At 39.4% G+C, this 14,721-nt stretch overlaps 2 protein-coding genes and 1 long non-coding RNA gene across 8 annotated transcripts in view; 1 reads left to right on the top strand and 2 right to left on the bottom strand.

Moving 5' to 3' along the window:
* Window positions 1-2,019, top strand: part of LOC135089259 (uncharacterized) — a 73,047-nt gene extending 71,028 nt beyond the window's left edge. For all 3 annotated transcript variants that reach the window (XR_010261434.1, XR_010261432.1, XR_010261433.1), the window contains 2 exons: window positions 1,380-1,493; window positions 1,664-2,019. This is a non-coding gene — a long non-coding RNA (uncharacterized LOC135089259). The remainder of the gene's footprint in view (window positions 1-1,379; window positions 1,494-1,663) is intronic.
* LOC135089258 (uncharacterized) lies at window positions 950-7,518 on the bottom strand. 3 transcript variants are annotated; one of them, XR_010261431.1, is made up of 4 exons: window positions 6,721-6,983; window positions 5,645-5,715; window positions 1,671-1,746; window positions 950-1,453 (listed from the first exon to the last, which is right to left on the bottom strand). XR_010261431.1 is itself a non-coding variant. In XM_063984706.1 (4 exons), the coding sequence occupies exons 1-4, from the start codon at window positions 7,099-7,101 to the stop codon at window positions 1,402-1,404; spliced, it is 474 nt and encodes a 157-aa protein (XP_063840776.1). In that variant the 5' UTR covers window positions 7,102-7,116; the 3' UTR covers window positions 950-1,401. The 3 variants fall into 3 exon arrangements, 1 of the variants encoding a protein (XP_063840776.1); XM_063984706.1 differs by having other exon boundaries at window positions 6,827-7,116; XR_010261430.1 differs by lacking the exon at window positions 6,721-6,983 and adding an exon at window positions 7,461-7,518 and having other exon boundaries at window positions 1,207-1,453.
* A 271-nt stretch (window positions 7,519-7,789) lies between these two features.
* Window positions 7,790-14,721, bottom strand: part of LOC135089261 (polypeptide N-acetylgalactosaminyltransferase 1-like) — an 82,904-nt gene continuing 75,972 nt past the window's right edge. Inside the window, exons 9-11 of one of the 2 annotated variants that reach the window (XM_063984709.1) lie at window positions 14,376-14,489; window positions 12,313-12,456; window positions 7,790-11,603 (exon numbers count right to left, since the gene is read on the bottom strand). In XM_063984709.1, the coding sequence (XP_063840779.1) occupies window positions 11,466-11,603; window positions 12,313-12,456; window positions 14,376-14,489 (396 nt within the window). In that variant the 3' untranslated portion in view covers window positions 7,790-11,465. Of the gene's footprint in view, window positions 11,604-12,312; window positions 12,457-12,866; window positions 12,981-14,375; window positions 14,490-14,721 lie in introns of both variants that reach the window. The other variant, XM_063984708.1, reaches the window with a different exon arrangement.

The following is a 14,721-nucleotide window of genomic DNA, read 5'->3' on the forward strand; positions in this document are numbered from 1 at the left end:
GATAATAGGTCTCGTAACACTTTGTAACGTAATGCGTAATGGTGTATGATGTAACGTACTAATATCACTTAACAGCCGCAGGTCATGGAGAGGTAGGGAAATGTGGCTGGCGGGTCATTGAACTCCACTTCCACTGGACAATGGACCCGATGTTCATTCACCTGGTGATCATCATCGCTCTACCTACGAGCAAGTGTTTAAGGGAAGTTGCTCACCTGTTTTGTAACTATAATCCTGATTAGCACTATGCCTCGAAGAAACCAGATGTAACTTGCTTGAAGAATAAGCTTCTGTTTTTTTGTGGTCTTAAAGCAGGATCATGGGTGTAAAGTACAAATTTATTCCAAACACCGAATAAGTAAATCCAATTTTTACGAAAATAACAAAAGGGTTTGGGGAACTAAAAGGTTTGGGATATATTAGGGTTTCAAGCGTAATTTCCTTTGTTAAAAATTGTATATGTGAACTAGATCAGATAAAATGGTCTAAGTAAACTTAGACCTTGGATAAGTAAACTTAGACCTTATGCTTTCTCACCTTTGCCTCATCCTTGCAATACAGTTGCTCTTGTAAGTGTTCACTTCTTAAATAGTTGTACAGAAATGTTGTACAGAAGTGCTGTGTAGCGCCTAAATCAGGATGTGTGAAAGACGTAGGTAGTGATGATACCTTGCTCCCAAGAGCCTCACCGTATCCTTCTCTTACTTGGACCTACTCTTGCATCTACTTTTCCTCCCAAACCCTGCCCCTCCTGCAAACCTTCTGCTAGTAGACACCTGTCCATCCTCTTTTAACATCCCGATCATGCTCTTCAGTCATACTCGCTCTAAACATTGCAACTTTTCTGGACTAGTATCCATTCACCAGAACGACCCTTTTTTTTCTGGACTAGTTAGTATCCATCCACCAGATCGTCCCTATCCATCCACCAGACCGTCCCTTCCCTATCTTGCTGACTAGTTCCTCCACAATTACAGTGCATAAGAAATGGTTTTAAATGTGCTTGAGACTGTAGTTCTCCTCTCCTAATAGTATAAAGGTCCTTAACCTTCCTTTTAATTATTACACTTAAAATTCATGAACACCTAACTGCTTTTGCCCACATTGTCCTTGATCCTCTCAACGATGTGCCGTAAATTGCAATATCGGGACCATTTGGAATGCACATATTTCAACTTTTTTTTCTCACAATTACCTAAAACACACCACAATTACCTAAAACACACCATAATTACCTAAAACACCACAAATCTGTCGGAGTGTTTATTCCACTGAACTTTCACTATACAAATATGGTCTTGTTGAACTCGATCCATATACTAAGTTCAATCCATATACTGAAGGCCGCTAACTATAAATCTTGCTCCTTCATCCTCCAGATCAAGCGGAACATCATCCTCTTCACCTGTAGCAGTCTTGACCACTGGGAGGCGGCAAGGCTGGGGCGCTGTTCCTGGAATGAGGCAGGGCATTATTATTAGGTTTCCTTAAAGGTAAATCCTGGTACGTCTTCTAGAACACTCACTCACTCTGAAAACGCCAAAACCCTACACTTCTACATGTCAAGTTTTGCTTTCATCAAAGTTTTGCATTCACCAATCATCTCAGACAAGTGATTAATGAAAACAGTCCCTTCGCTTATGTTTTGAAAAAATTTTTCCAGGACTTACTCCAGATGGCGTCGGCAAAGGCAGCTACCGCTGCTGTGATTGCTGCTGCTGCGATGAACTTCAGCCTGAAATGGATCTGAAACACAAGTGTTTCGTCAGGTGATGGTATCTAGTGTGTAAGACTTATGCACTGGCAATGTTGCTGGTAGCAAGCTGCGAGAGTATAAGACAAGAGACTTTTATTTATTTTTTTATTTATTTCCCCCCCCCCGCAGCTGGATGTTATAGTTTTTCTCCGGAGACTGTTTGAGGTATCGATAAACCAAGTTGGTCACTGAATTGTTTGAAGTATTATGTAACCTTAAAACCTCACTGAATTGTTTGAAGTATTAAATAACCTTAAAACCTATTTTAGTTGCTTCAATAAACCTATTCAAAGGAAGCTTTCTGGTTCTAACTAAATGCACACAATGGTCCACATACACCTTCGTACACTCTGGGCTCCTCTTCTAAACCTCATCTTTTCCTCACTGAAACTCAGGTGTCTGAGGCAACTGACAGTAGCCCCTTTTCTGTTCCCTCCTACTTTCTCTATCCTCATTTTCGATCCTCATTTTCGATCCAAAGCTGGATGTTGCGTTTATGTGCGCAATGACTTAACCTACTCTCGTGCCCACGCTCTTGAATCTTCCGAGTTCTCCACCATATCTGGCTACGACTACAGAGTCACTCTCAAACTAAATTATCTGTGCTGTATACCTCTCGCCTAACTCCTGACTATAAGAAATTCTTTGACTACTTAACTTCCAAAGTGGAGCACATTCTGACTCTCTTCCCTTTTGCAGAGATCTCCATTCTTGGAGACTTCAATGTTCACCACCAGCTTTGGCTTTCCTCTCCCTTTCACTGACCATCCTGGTGAACTAGCCTTCAAATTTGCTATCCTCCATGACCTAGTGCTATCCTTCATGACCTAGAGCAATTAATGCAACACCCTACTCGTATTCCTGACCGTCTTGGAGATACGACCAACATTCTTGACCTTTTCCTGACCTCTAATCCTTCTGCTTATGCTGTCACCCTTCTCCATTGTTGGGGGGACCTGAGGAAGGTATTTTGCTGATTTTCCTTGGAATGACTACTGCTTCCGTGTCAGAGACCCGTCTTTGTGTGCTGAGCGCATAAGAGGTGATTGTGTCTGGCATGGAGGCGTACATTCCTCACTCTTTTTCTCGACCTAAACCTTCCAGACCTTGGTTTAATACAGCTTGTTCTCGTACTATAAATGATAAAGGGGTGGCCCACAAAAGGTATTTAAGCCTTCCATCACCAGAATCTCGTGCACTTTATATTTCTGCCCGGAGCCATGCCAAGTCTGTTCTCCAACTAACCAAAAACTCCTTCATTAAGTGTCAAAACCTTTCAAAATCTAACTCCCCTCGTGACTTCTGGCATCTAGCCAAAAATATCTTCAATAACTTTGCTTCTTCTTTCCCTCCTTTATTTCAACCAGATGGCACCACTGCTATCACATCTATTTCTAAAGCTGATCTCTTCGCTCAAACCTTTGCTAAAAACTCTACCTTGGACGATTCTGGGCTTGTTCCTCCCTCTCCTCCACCCTCTGACTACTTCATGCTACCTATTAAAATTCTTCGCAATGATGTTTTCCATGCCCTTGCTGACCTAAACCCTCGGAAGGCTTAAGGAAGAATCTTTAAACATCTATCACTTCACAACCTTCTATCTGATCGCCAGTATGGGTTCCGTCAAGGCCGCTCTACTGGTGATCTGGCTCTCCTTACTGAGTCTTGGTCATCCTCATTTATAGATTTTGGTGAAACTTTTGCTGTTGCATTGGACATCTCAAAAGCTTTTGATAGAGTCTGGCACACAAGCTTTTGATAGTCTGGCACGAAGCTTTGATTTCCAAACTACCCTCCTACGGCTTCTATCCTTCTCTCTGTAACTTCATCTCAAGTTTTCTTTCTGACCGTTCTATTGCTGCTGTGGTAGACGGTCACTGTTCTTCTCCTAAATCTATTAATAGTGGTGTTCCTCAAGGTTCTGTCCTGTCACCCACTCTCTTCTTATTATTCATTAATGATCTTCTAAACCAAACTTCTTGTCCTATCCACTCCTACGTTGATGATACCACCCTGCACTTTTCCACGTCTTTCCATAGACGTCCAACCCTTCAGGAAGTAAACATTTCACGCAGGGAAGCCACAGAACGTTTGACTTCTGATCTTTCTAAAATTTCTGATTGGGGCAGAGCAAACTTGGTATTGTTCAATGCCTCAAAAACTCAATTCCTCCATCTATCAACTCGACACAACCTTCCAGACAACTATCCCCTCTTCTTCATTGACACTTAACTGTCCCCCTCTTCTACACTGAACATCCTCGGTCTGTCCTTTACTTATAATCTGAACTGGAAACTTCACATCTCATCTCTAGCTAAAACAGCTTCTATGAAGTTAGGTGTTCTGAGACGTCTCTGCCAGTTTTTCTCACCCCTCCCCCCCCCCAGCTGCTAACTCTGTACAAGGGCCTTATCCGTCCATGTATGGAGTATGCTTCACATGTCTGGGGGGGGTTCCACTCGTACTGCTCTTCTAGACAGGGTGGAATCAAAAGCTTTTTGTCTCATCAACTCCTCTCCTCTAACTGACTTTAGTCTTCAGCCTCTCTCTCACCAATGTTGCAATCTCAGCCGCAATGTTGCATCTCTAGCTGTCTCCTACCGCTATTTTCATGCTAACTGCTCTTCTGATCTTGCTAACTGCATGCATCCCCTCCTCCTGCGGCCTCGCTGCACAAGACTTTCTTCTTTCTCTCACCCCTATTCTGTCCACCTCTCTAACGCAAGAGTTAACCAGTATTTTCAATCATTCATCCCTTTCTCTGGTAAACTCTGGAACTCCCTGCCTTCTTCTGTATTTCCACCTTCCTATGACTTGAATTCCTTCAGGAGGGAGGTTTCAGGACACTTATTCATCAATTTTTGATCACTGCTTTGACCCTTTTATGGGACTGCCATTTCAGTGGGCATTTTTTTTTTTTTTATTGAATTTTTGTTGCCTTTGGCCAGTGTCCTTCCTACATAAAAAAAAAAAAAACTGCTGTAATGCATGCAATGCTGTATTGATTCCATATTTTTTCATACCTAGGCCCTGGATGAAAGGACTGTGCTGAGCGTACAACGTTAGTTCTGACCCGTTTCTGTCCCGTGCTGGGCATACAAAATAAAAAGGTCTTGTCCTGCCTGAAAATTACTTTAATCATTTTATAGATGTGACTGTAAAACTGTACACCACGTACGACTATTTAACTGAACCAGGGTTGACCTAATTTCTCTAACCGGTGCGCAGAGAGACGTCAGATGTCTTTCTAGCTGATTTACTGCTAAATCACTGTAGGATTGCTATTTTGCCCAATATGCTGATGCTAGAGTAGTATTTTTTCAGGCGGGACAGGGCTTACATAAAAGCAAACGTTCGGTTCGGTTCGCCCCAGCGACCCCATCGAAACCTGAAGCTCTGGACCCCGCAGAACGTAGAGCATAACACCGCCAAGATGATGACCGTGGTTTCATGTGTCCTACTACTTTTTTTTTTTTTTTTTTTTTTTTTTTGCTCTCCTGACCATTACAATACTCGAGTACTTATCCAATTGGATAGTTAACCTTGTAACTTACATAGCTTGTAACTTACATAGCTTCAGAACAGATCATAAAATATTGTCTAGTATTAAGCTGCAAGAGCATTAATACTAAATACTATTAAGATTATATTCTTGCAACTTTATCGAATAATCTATAATAAACTATAATGTATATAATCAGTAAACACATTGTACTCTATAGCTAACAAAAGAGGATCTCCCTTCATCTACACCTGCCTCACAGTATTCAGAGCAACAAAGAAAAAAATAGCAAATAAAGGTTAGGAAGAGGTGACTGAATGAGGCAGTGAGACCAGGTGGCTTTATGAGTCAATCACAACAACTACTACTACTACATATATACTTACCATTGCAGCTGCTGTAGTTGTTGCTGGATCCGCTTTTGTTGCTGATTGGCCCCACCACTTGGCACATCTGCCTGAAAACCAATGAAGAATGAGACAGTCCCTTCTCTTTTTTTTTTTTTTCTGCAGTCACTCCTTGGCCCACATTTTTCTCTGCCAGCCTTTTCTTTTCTTCCATTCTTTAATTACCACTGTTATAGCTGCGTCGTTCATTGCAAAGGCTATGTCAGTCCGCACACTACGCCGCACTTGCTTGAACTGAAGATTTGGCTGAACGCACGAATGTGAGTGTGGGGTGGATCCGGCCGTACATTCAGGCAGCCTGAATGCACGGCTGAACATGGCCTGTCAGTGTATTGCGGGGGTGTCACTCATCTCACATATGTCCAGTTTGGCCTGAGCGTGTATGGCGGCCAAGTTACTGTCTCCTTACGGGAGATCCTTTTCGTACGTGCGTGTGGCTAAAAGTACGCGCTGGCACGTTCACAGCGACTGAATACTTCGAGTGGAGGAGCCTATGCCACGAGCCAGCACAAGAAATACTTAATTCATTCGGCCAATAATAGCGCTTTATTCGTCAGAGAAAGAAGACGCGGATCTGAACCGGTCTGAGAAAGATGTCTGTGCACACTGGATATAGTACTTCTCAATACGTGTATTGCCCGATTTTACGAAGATACTCAAGATTTCCGGGTTTTTTTTTTTTTTTCGTGAAGACAGTGTTCTACCGCGAGTGTTAAGTGTGTGAGGTGCCTTAGTGATTGTAATTTGTGGCAGGTGAATACGAATTAAATACCACCTCATAAGAACGGTTTTTTTTTTTTTCCTTGTGCATCGTCATCTGCAACTCACACACTTCCATCAGCCTCTCACCATTTCATAATTATTAGGCCTGCACCTTGCCACGCCACCTCATCCTCCCGTCCACTGGATGTCCTTTCATGTTTTAGTTGCTTCACATCTTTTTCATCTAACCACATACTCTTTTGTTTTCTTTAACTTCCATCTCTTCATCCAAACTGTCACTGAGTCATCTCCATTCATCACCAACACTTGACTCTTCTCCTTACTGAACGTACCATCAAAATCCTCTCCATGGGTACATTCACAGCAATCAGCCTCCCTTGCAGCTCACTGTGATCACTAAGCAGCAGCACACCCAGCACACCATTCCCACTCCCACACCTTAATCTGTCTTCATCCTCTTCATTCAACGTCGGAGTGTATTTCCTTCGATATTCGGCCACAGCTTGCAATATAGCAGACTGCCTAGCACACACAAGGCTTCCCTGCCGTCCGCTGCCCTCCCTTCGACTCTTATCTAGCAATGCACCACAACAACAATGGCGGATTGGCTTATCAGTGATGCACTCTTCTCTACGATAATGCAGCTCCACTGATGTCAATTCTGCGTGTGAAATATAGAGGATCCTTCTTAAAATTTTTCTAGTTGAAATCATAAGAATTGATGTCCCTCGAGGCCAGCTTGTTCCTCGCCACTTCCATGAGTGCTCTCTGAATCTCTACATTGGACTGGATATACTAGCGTTGGCCAGTCGGCGCCAGTACGTGATGTGTGACACAAAGTTTTATGTTGCAGCACGGAGAACGAGTTAAAACAATGCGTGGCCGTGCCCAGCAGACCCCACAATGTAAATATTGACACCTCTCCAGCAGACCCACTATATAAATATTGACATCTTTCGCTCAAAAATACTCCACGCATGATAGACGTATATTTCAAAACATTAACATCATTAACATTATTAATAATGTCATCATGATATTGTAAGATCTTAATACTGCACAGCACTTTTACCTTCGTCCGTCCACCGCTGCTGCTGCTCCACAAATGATTCAGGGCTAGACGCTGCCTCCCTGATTCGAACCAAGGAAGCCAGCCTCCTTGATTCGAACCCTGCGTCCGGATGGTATGCCAATGTAATAATAATAATAATAATAATAATAATAATAATATATATATATATATATATATATATATATATATATATATATATATATATATATATATATATATATATATATATATATATATATATATATATATATATATATATATATATATATATATATATATATATATAAGATAAACAGTTGGTGCAAATAGAGGTTAAATAAAACAGGAACAATCAAATAAGTGCTTCATACTCTCATATACAACCAGTTTGCCGAGAAACAGTACAAAAAATGTGTTAAATTAAGTACAATTAATCCTCTCAGTTTCCTCCACCCTGTCACTGCCACACACGGATATAATATATATCAAAAAATACAGTGGCAATGCAAAACAACCTCATTCATTGCCAAGTAAAAATATAGTAATTATAAAAGCATAAACACTCTCTCTCTCTCTCTCTCTCTCTCTCTCTCTCTCTCTCTCTCTCTCTCTCTCTCTCTCTCTCTCTCTCTCTGCTGCCTACTATCACAACAAATGGTCTGTGGTCTCTTGGTCTCTTGGACTGCACTGATTACAAACAGCACAAGTGGCTTCCTGATACAGGGCACAAAATCACAAAACTATATAATGTTGACTGTAAATGAGTGAATTTTTATATATTTACATCATATGCAAAAGTAAATGTTTTTTTGCTTGACACATAATTCTGTATACAGTTGATTTTGGGCACTTCAAATGGAACCTAATGACAGGAGAAATTTTCTCCACAAACAGTGCTTCACGTCGTAGTATCTCCTGTAATAACCTTCTGGACATTACATTATGTGATGCCAGTGGTGACTCAGACCCATCCTTTGAAATGTTGATGCTTGTCAAAACACCTCCACTAAATACAACAGAACAGTGACACACACACACACACACACACACACACACACACACACACACACACACACACACACACACACACACCCATCAGTTTTCCTTATAGCACATTATCTTCATCATCATCACACACACAAACACACACATACACAGCAGTCCATCATTCTCTCCAGTACACATCATTATCATTATCATCATCATCACCATCATACTAACACAAGAGAGATAACACAGTAAACAAGGTAGTGGATGGAATGAATAGGTTACAAATAGGTACACATCATCACCACCAAGCCATCTCTAATACTGTCCTTGTGTTGTATCAATTTATCTACACCTGACACCTGTTCCTTGTGTTATCTCCTGCTTACTGACCATAACAAAATGAGCACAGACCTGCCAGCCACACATACACAAAGCTATGGCAGTCTGGTTAAGAGTCATCTGGTTAAATAAATGTGAATGAATTACAAAGATCTGAACCAAGCAAAAGTCCATGCTTTCATTCACAGCTTGCCATCACAGCTGAAACAATCTGATTTCATACAAAAAATAATATCAACCAATTATAGTTTTATCACTGTATAATCCTCAATAAATTTCATTCAAGCTTTTTTTTTCTTTTTACAGTATATGATATTGTCTGCATTATTTACAACCTGCCATCATAGTTTTACTGATCTGAATTCACTGTACAAAAAATAACATTATAAACCAAAGAAGATTTCTATTGATAAATAATTAACCCCCAACAAAATTTACTCCAGTTTTGTCATAATGTGATATAATATTCATAACCAGGTCTAATTCAACCTATCTTTTAAAGTTATTCACATATAAATATATTTACATATATAAATCTTACTACAAAACTATACTCATATGTACAATACTATTTCAAGTAGTTTTACAACCAATAAAAATAAGAAATTCTCCAATTGATATAAGCCTCCTTCCTCCCAACACAGGACAGGAAGGGAAGAAGAGGCAGCAGATCACAATTCCTGCACCAAATCTGTCACCCAACCTTTAGCAAATTTAACTTACCAAAGACACACATCCTAATACATACTCACAAATACACATTGAAATACTATTCTGATCAGTTTATATTTGCAGTTTAAATCAGACTTTGGTTTTCCTGTACAGTTACTGAAATTTTTGTTATATTTTTTTCAATTCAAATTTAAAATAAGACTGAGTGCTTTGTTATCAAAATTTCTCATCATTAATATTATCATGGATATACCAATTCAAAATGAGATAAGGTGATGGGTTATGAATTTGCTGTAATGTTTTATTTCATTATTTTTTTGGTTCTGTTATTCAGCCTCATTCATTCCTCATTATCTTTCTGATAGGAATGATTTTTGTGCAAAAAAACAAGAAGCACATGAAGTTTTTAGTTTCCTGTGGCAAGTATACATCCTACAGTTATCTACAAAATACACAAAATGTTAATGTATGAATCAGTATTGAGTCACATATGTAATAGTTTTAAATTAATAAATAAAACATGACTGCCTAGCCTTTACCACTGAGGAGAGTTTGGTCCAATTAGCCCACCACACTGCACCATACCACCACCACCACCACCACCACCAACATAGGACAAGGAAGAAGCCTTGAGCAAACACCAGTGATATGAGCTTCCCTGACCTGCTGCAGTGAGTGTTGTGTGCTGTGGTGCTGAGTGAAGGATGTATATGTGTGTGTGTGAATTTCAAAGTACATGCAAAGACAGTGTTACAGGACTCAAGGTGAAAATTTTCTAGTATTGAGTTATGGGGGCAGCTAGAGTTCTGAAAGCACTACCTCTCCTTACTAAGACACTGCCAAAAATAAGAGTCAAGCTGTGAGTACACCACTATACCACAGAGCCACATAATCACCACCTGGGTAAAATGACATTTGAAAATAAAGTTTTGTGAAAGTTATATGTGCATTTATGATATAAAGATGCTAACAAGTTCTTCATGTAATACTATAAGTACTTTTATTCATTACCAGTGAAAGAAATTTGGTTTACTTCATTTACACCAAAATTTTCCCTTCTTTAACCAGCACTTTGCATAACACCATGAATGCTCCTTTTCTGTGTATGAGAGATACAGTTTACTTCATTACTTCCTCCTCCACATCTTTCCCTTCTGTGTTACTATTGCACTTCACAGCCTGCATGAAATCACCCTGAAATGCATCAATAACTGAGTTGTGTTTCTATAACATTTCCTGTGCAGTTCACACCCAATGCATATTATGAATGGATGATGCACAGAAAACAAAGCATATTGTTGATGTTTCCTTTTTATAAGACTATATTTTCCTATGGCAAATATAAAAATATATTTATGTACAATAAAACTTGCAAATTATATGTATTATAACCCCTGTAATTCATTCATGCATTCATTGATATGGATGTCACTTTATGAATCCAAGGAATTATCACACAAATTCAATTTTTCTCTTTTGATAAATCCTTCAAGTTCATACATCTCTTCTCATGTATATCACATTCTCCTAAGATTATGCTTTAGTTGTCACTGATATGCACATCATTTTCTGAATCCTAAGATATACCACACATTTATGAATATCTTGCTTCTTTTGATAAATTATTCACATTCATAAACCTTTTCATATAAACCCTGATGACTTTTTTGCATTTTCATTAACTTCTCCATACAGACTCTTGGTTAACACTTTCACACAATCATCAAGTCCATAGGAAAGAATACAGTCTTATGTATGTGTAATTACTATTAACATATGTATGTATATAAGGCAGACATTATGTCCATATCTTGTGATTGGTTCAGTTAGCACAGTAGGAACTTGGAACACAGATAGATATCATGGGCACCACCAACACCTCTGACGTCCTCCTTGACTAGTTGCCCAATGAACTACTGCTGCTCCCACATTCTCCCCTCACAGCACCAGCGTGTGATTCTCTCTTCCCTCAGCATCCTCCATCTCACACTACAGCCTCTCCTAGCCAGGACGCCAGCATGGGCCTCACAGGGAGTTGTAGTGATCAAACAACCACTGCTGAGTGATGGTGTTGGCACAGTCCGCCACAAACACGTCATCCATGGACTGCTTGTAGGCACGGTCCAGGCACTTGTTGCTTGGTTTGTGCACCACATGGCCCGTCTGAGGGAAGGTTTTCTTAATGTTAGTCTCACATGATGCATCATCTTTACCTAAATACAGAAATTGACACAATACAGCATTCCAGTGTCAGCATTTTGTATTCAGTTAGACAGGTAAGTTTGCTGAGTTTTCTTCCATGATACAGTTTTCCCCACAATGGCTAAATTGTTGCCAAATTAAAACTGGAAAATTGAGTTTCAGAATGATATAATTTTCCCATATCAAAATACTTAACATTAAATGAAACACTATTAATTAGTTTCTGGATGCCATAAACCAAATCAATCAAATAAAGATAAATCACAATCAACTTGTATTTTATTTAAGAAATTTTGAAGCTACAAGAATATAATTTAGTCTTCTGTCCTGATGTAAAAGCAAAATGTACATTTGCAAACATGAATTTCAAAAATCTACCTAAAAATCATTGAAAATGTTTTACATAGAAAATAATTCAAAATTGATAATTGATTCCATATTTATGATTTTTTTTTTATTTACACACAGTTTTTAAGGAACACAACTCATTCATAAAATCAAGAATCATCTCTACTACTAGTTTACTGTGTCATAATCAAGTACAACATCAAAAATATATCATTCTATCTCACTTGTAATGAGACTGTAAGTAGATGGTACAAGAAAAAATCACATCAGTCTAGCCTGTGTCAGTCTCAGGTATGACACAATGGTCCATCCATCTGCCTACCTGTGTGAGGTACCACTCCTGGTTGCCCCGCCGGCCATGACAGCGAACCATGCGCACCCTCTGAGTGGGCATGCCGGGAGTGGGCGGCACCTCGGCACACACCTCCTCCCGCCGCAGCTCACCATTCTTGGATAGTGACATAAACTACAAAGATGTGAAAATTATTAGTAACATTTTCTGTAGAGTATATTCAGTTTTTTTGTTTTTGTTGCTTTTTTGGCCAGTCTCTATAAAGTAATCAATAGTATTCACAGAGAAGCAAATGTAGTCTCATTAATCACAGTGAAGTTTGCAAGTAATTAATGTTATACATGAAAATGTTTAATAGTACCTCAGAAAAAATATAAGTGATCAATTTAACATAATAATCAGAACATTGTATGAAACTAATTAATTCACTGAACTGTATGTGACATTTGGTCAGACTATACTTATATAAATAATAATCTATATGAATACAATGTATACTCTTCTACAAGACACAAATTCTTGCATCTACATATGATGAAACATTTCCTTTAAGCTACACACTCTACCATTCTCCTCTTCATTACCTGACTTGAAGATGTGAAGCTGTGACAGGTGTACAGGCCCATATTATAAGGACTCTTCTCATTCCTTTGTAAGTTATCAAAACATATGTCTGGTTTTGTCGCATTGTTACGAAGCTACAAAAGAGAGACACAGAGGAGTGAGAGGAGGGCTGCTGGGGGAGAGGTGGTCCTTGACTGCCACTGAGAGAGAGAGAGAGAGAGAGAGAGAGAGAGAGAGAGAGAGAGAGAGAGAGAGAGAGAGAGAGAGAGAGAGAGAGAGAGAGAGAGAGAGAGAGAGAGAGAGAGAGAGAGAGAGAGAGAGAGAGAGAGAGAGAGAGAGAGAGAGAGAGAGAGAGAGAGAGAGAGAGAGAGAGTGTGTTGGGATTGTGTATAATGAGAGCCACGTCATGTTATGTTTTAAATCTGTGATTTTTTCTCCTTTTTTTTCCTGCATGGAGTGTTAATTTATGAAATATCAATTTTAGTGTGTAGGTTGTTCACAGAATTATACCACAAATAACAGCTGGTATACATAAGAAGCATTTGATTAGAAACCAATTAGAAACATTTCGTTATGCTTCATAAAACTTGTTATTTGTCATCCTTTTATTTTGTCTCATCGCCTCCCCTCCTTTAACCAAGTGTTTCCAACAGCTCACTCTCCTACAGTATTGTATCTCCTGCTGTCTTCTACCATTACTTTTATAACTACAGCTTTCTAAAGTTGTTGACTGCGTGCCTCTCCCATCCTAAATTAAAGATCTCACTAGATATCAATAAATAATTTTGTTTCATCCATATGTTGACTTCTCAACTTTTCATGGCCATATTATGAATCATAACTTTCCATCATTATCATCATGAGCCCAATCACTGCAACACTGAGGCCCCCTCCCAATGGTTAGGGATAATCAACCCATACAGCTACCATGCCATGCTGGTTTAGTCCATCTCAGCAAGGTTTGCCAGAATCATAAGTCTTTGGCTTAAGTCCTGTACCTATTTCTGTAAGGTAAATAGGGGCAGAAGAATGAGAGGCCATAATCCCAAATTTTCTTCACATGACCGGGAATTCAATCGTGGAACCTGTCATTTGGTAGGTGAGCATACTATTGTAATGCCATCCTTGGACACTCCACGGAAACACTGGGAAATTTATCTGCAAGCAGAAATCCTTAGCCATGACAGGCCATAACTGGCCAGGGATTGAACCCCTAAGACCAGAAGAACAGCACCTTAAATGTTAGGACCATAAAGTTCATCAGGTCCCAAGATAATTTTGGGGACTTTTGTACTCCTGGTAATGACACTAACTTCTACATCACCAGGCTGCTCTAATACTCTGATCCTCCCAAACTGAAATTCTGAGTCTCTTCAATCTACTTTGTACCTATATTCATCAGAGTTATGGGAGCCTAACAGAAACCTTGCTGCCTCCACATTCTTTGAGTAAAACTTTCTTTTTTCAATGTTTTGCCTCCAGCACAGTGAACCAGCTCATCCGGCTCAGTGTGTGGAACTAATCCTTACCTCATTGTGGAGGGGCGCAAGCTGGCAAGAATACAATCCCAGGGTGTACTCCTTGTTGTCTAGGTCCTCACGTTCGAGAGTGTCTAGACAAATATCCCTGGCAAAGTTTTGCACCTGTGTCACACGAGTCGTGAGTCAAGAGGTAGTCATGGGTCAGGGTGCGTCAAGTCATAAAAAAAAAAAAAGAAAGAAGCAAAACAAAAGTGTAAAACAAGGACATAAACATTGTGAGTAAAACAATTAATCAAGGAAATAATGTATCAATAAGCAGGTAAAAGATCAGGTTAATGAATCAATATGATTGCAAATTAAAATAATAAATTAAAAAGCTTCATTAATTTGTCAG

This window comes from Scylla paramamosain, chromosome 32 (genome assembly GCF_035594125.1).
Source record: "Scylla paramamosain isolate STU-SP2022 chromosome 32, ASM3559412v1, whole genome shotgun sequence".
NCBI lineage: Eukaryota > Metazoa > Arthropoda > Malacostraca > Decapoda > Portunidae > Scylla > Scylla paramamosain.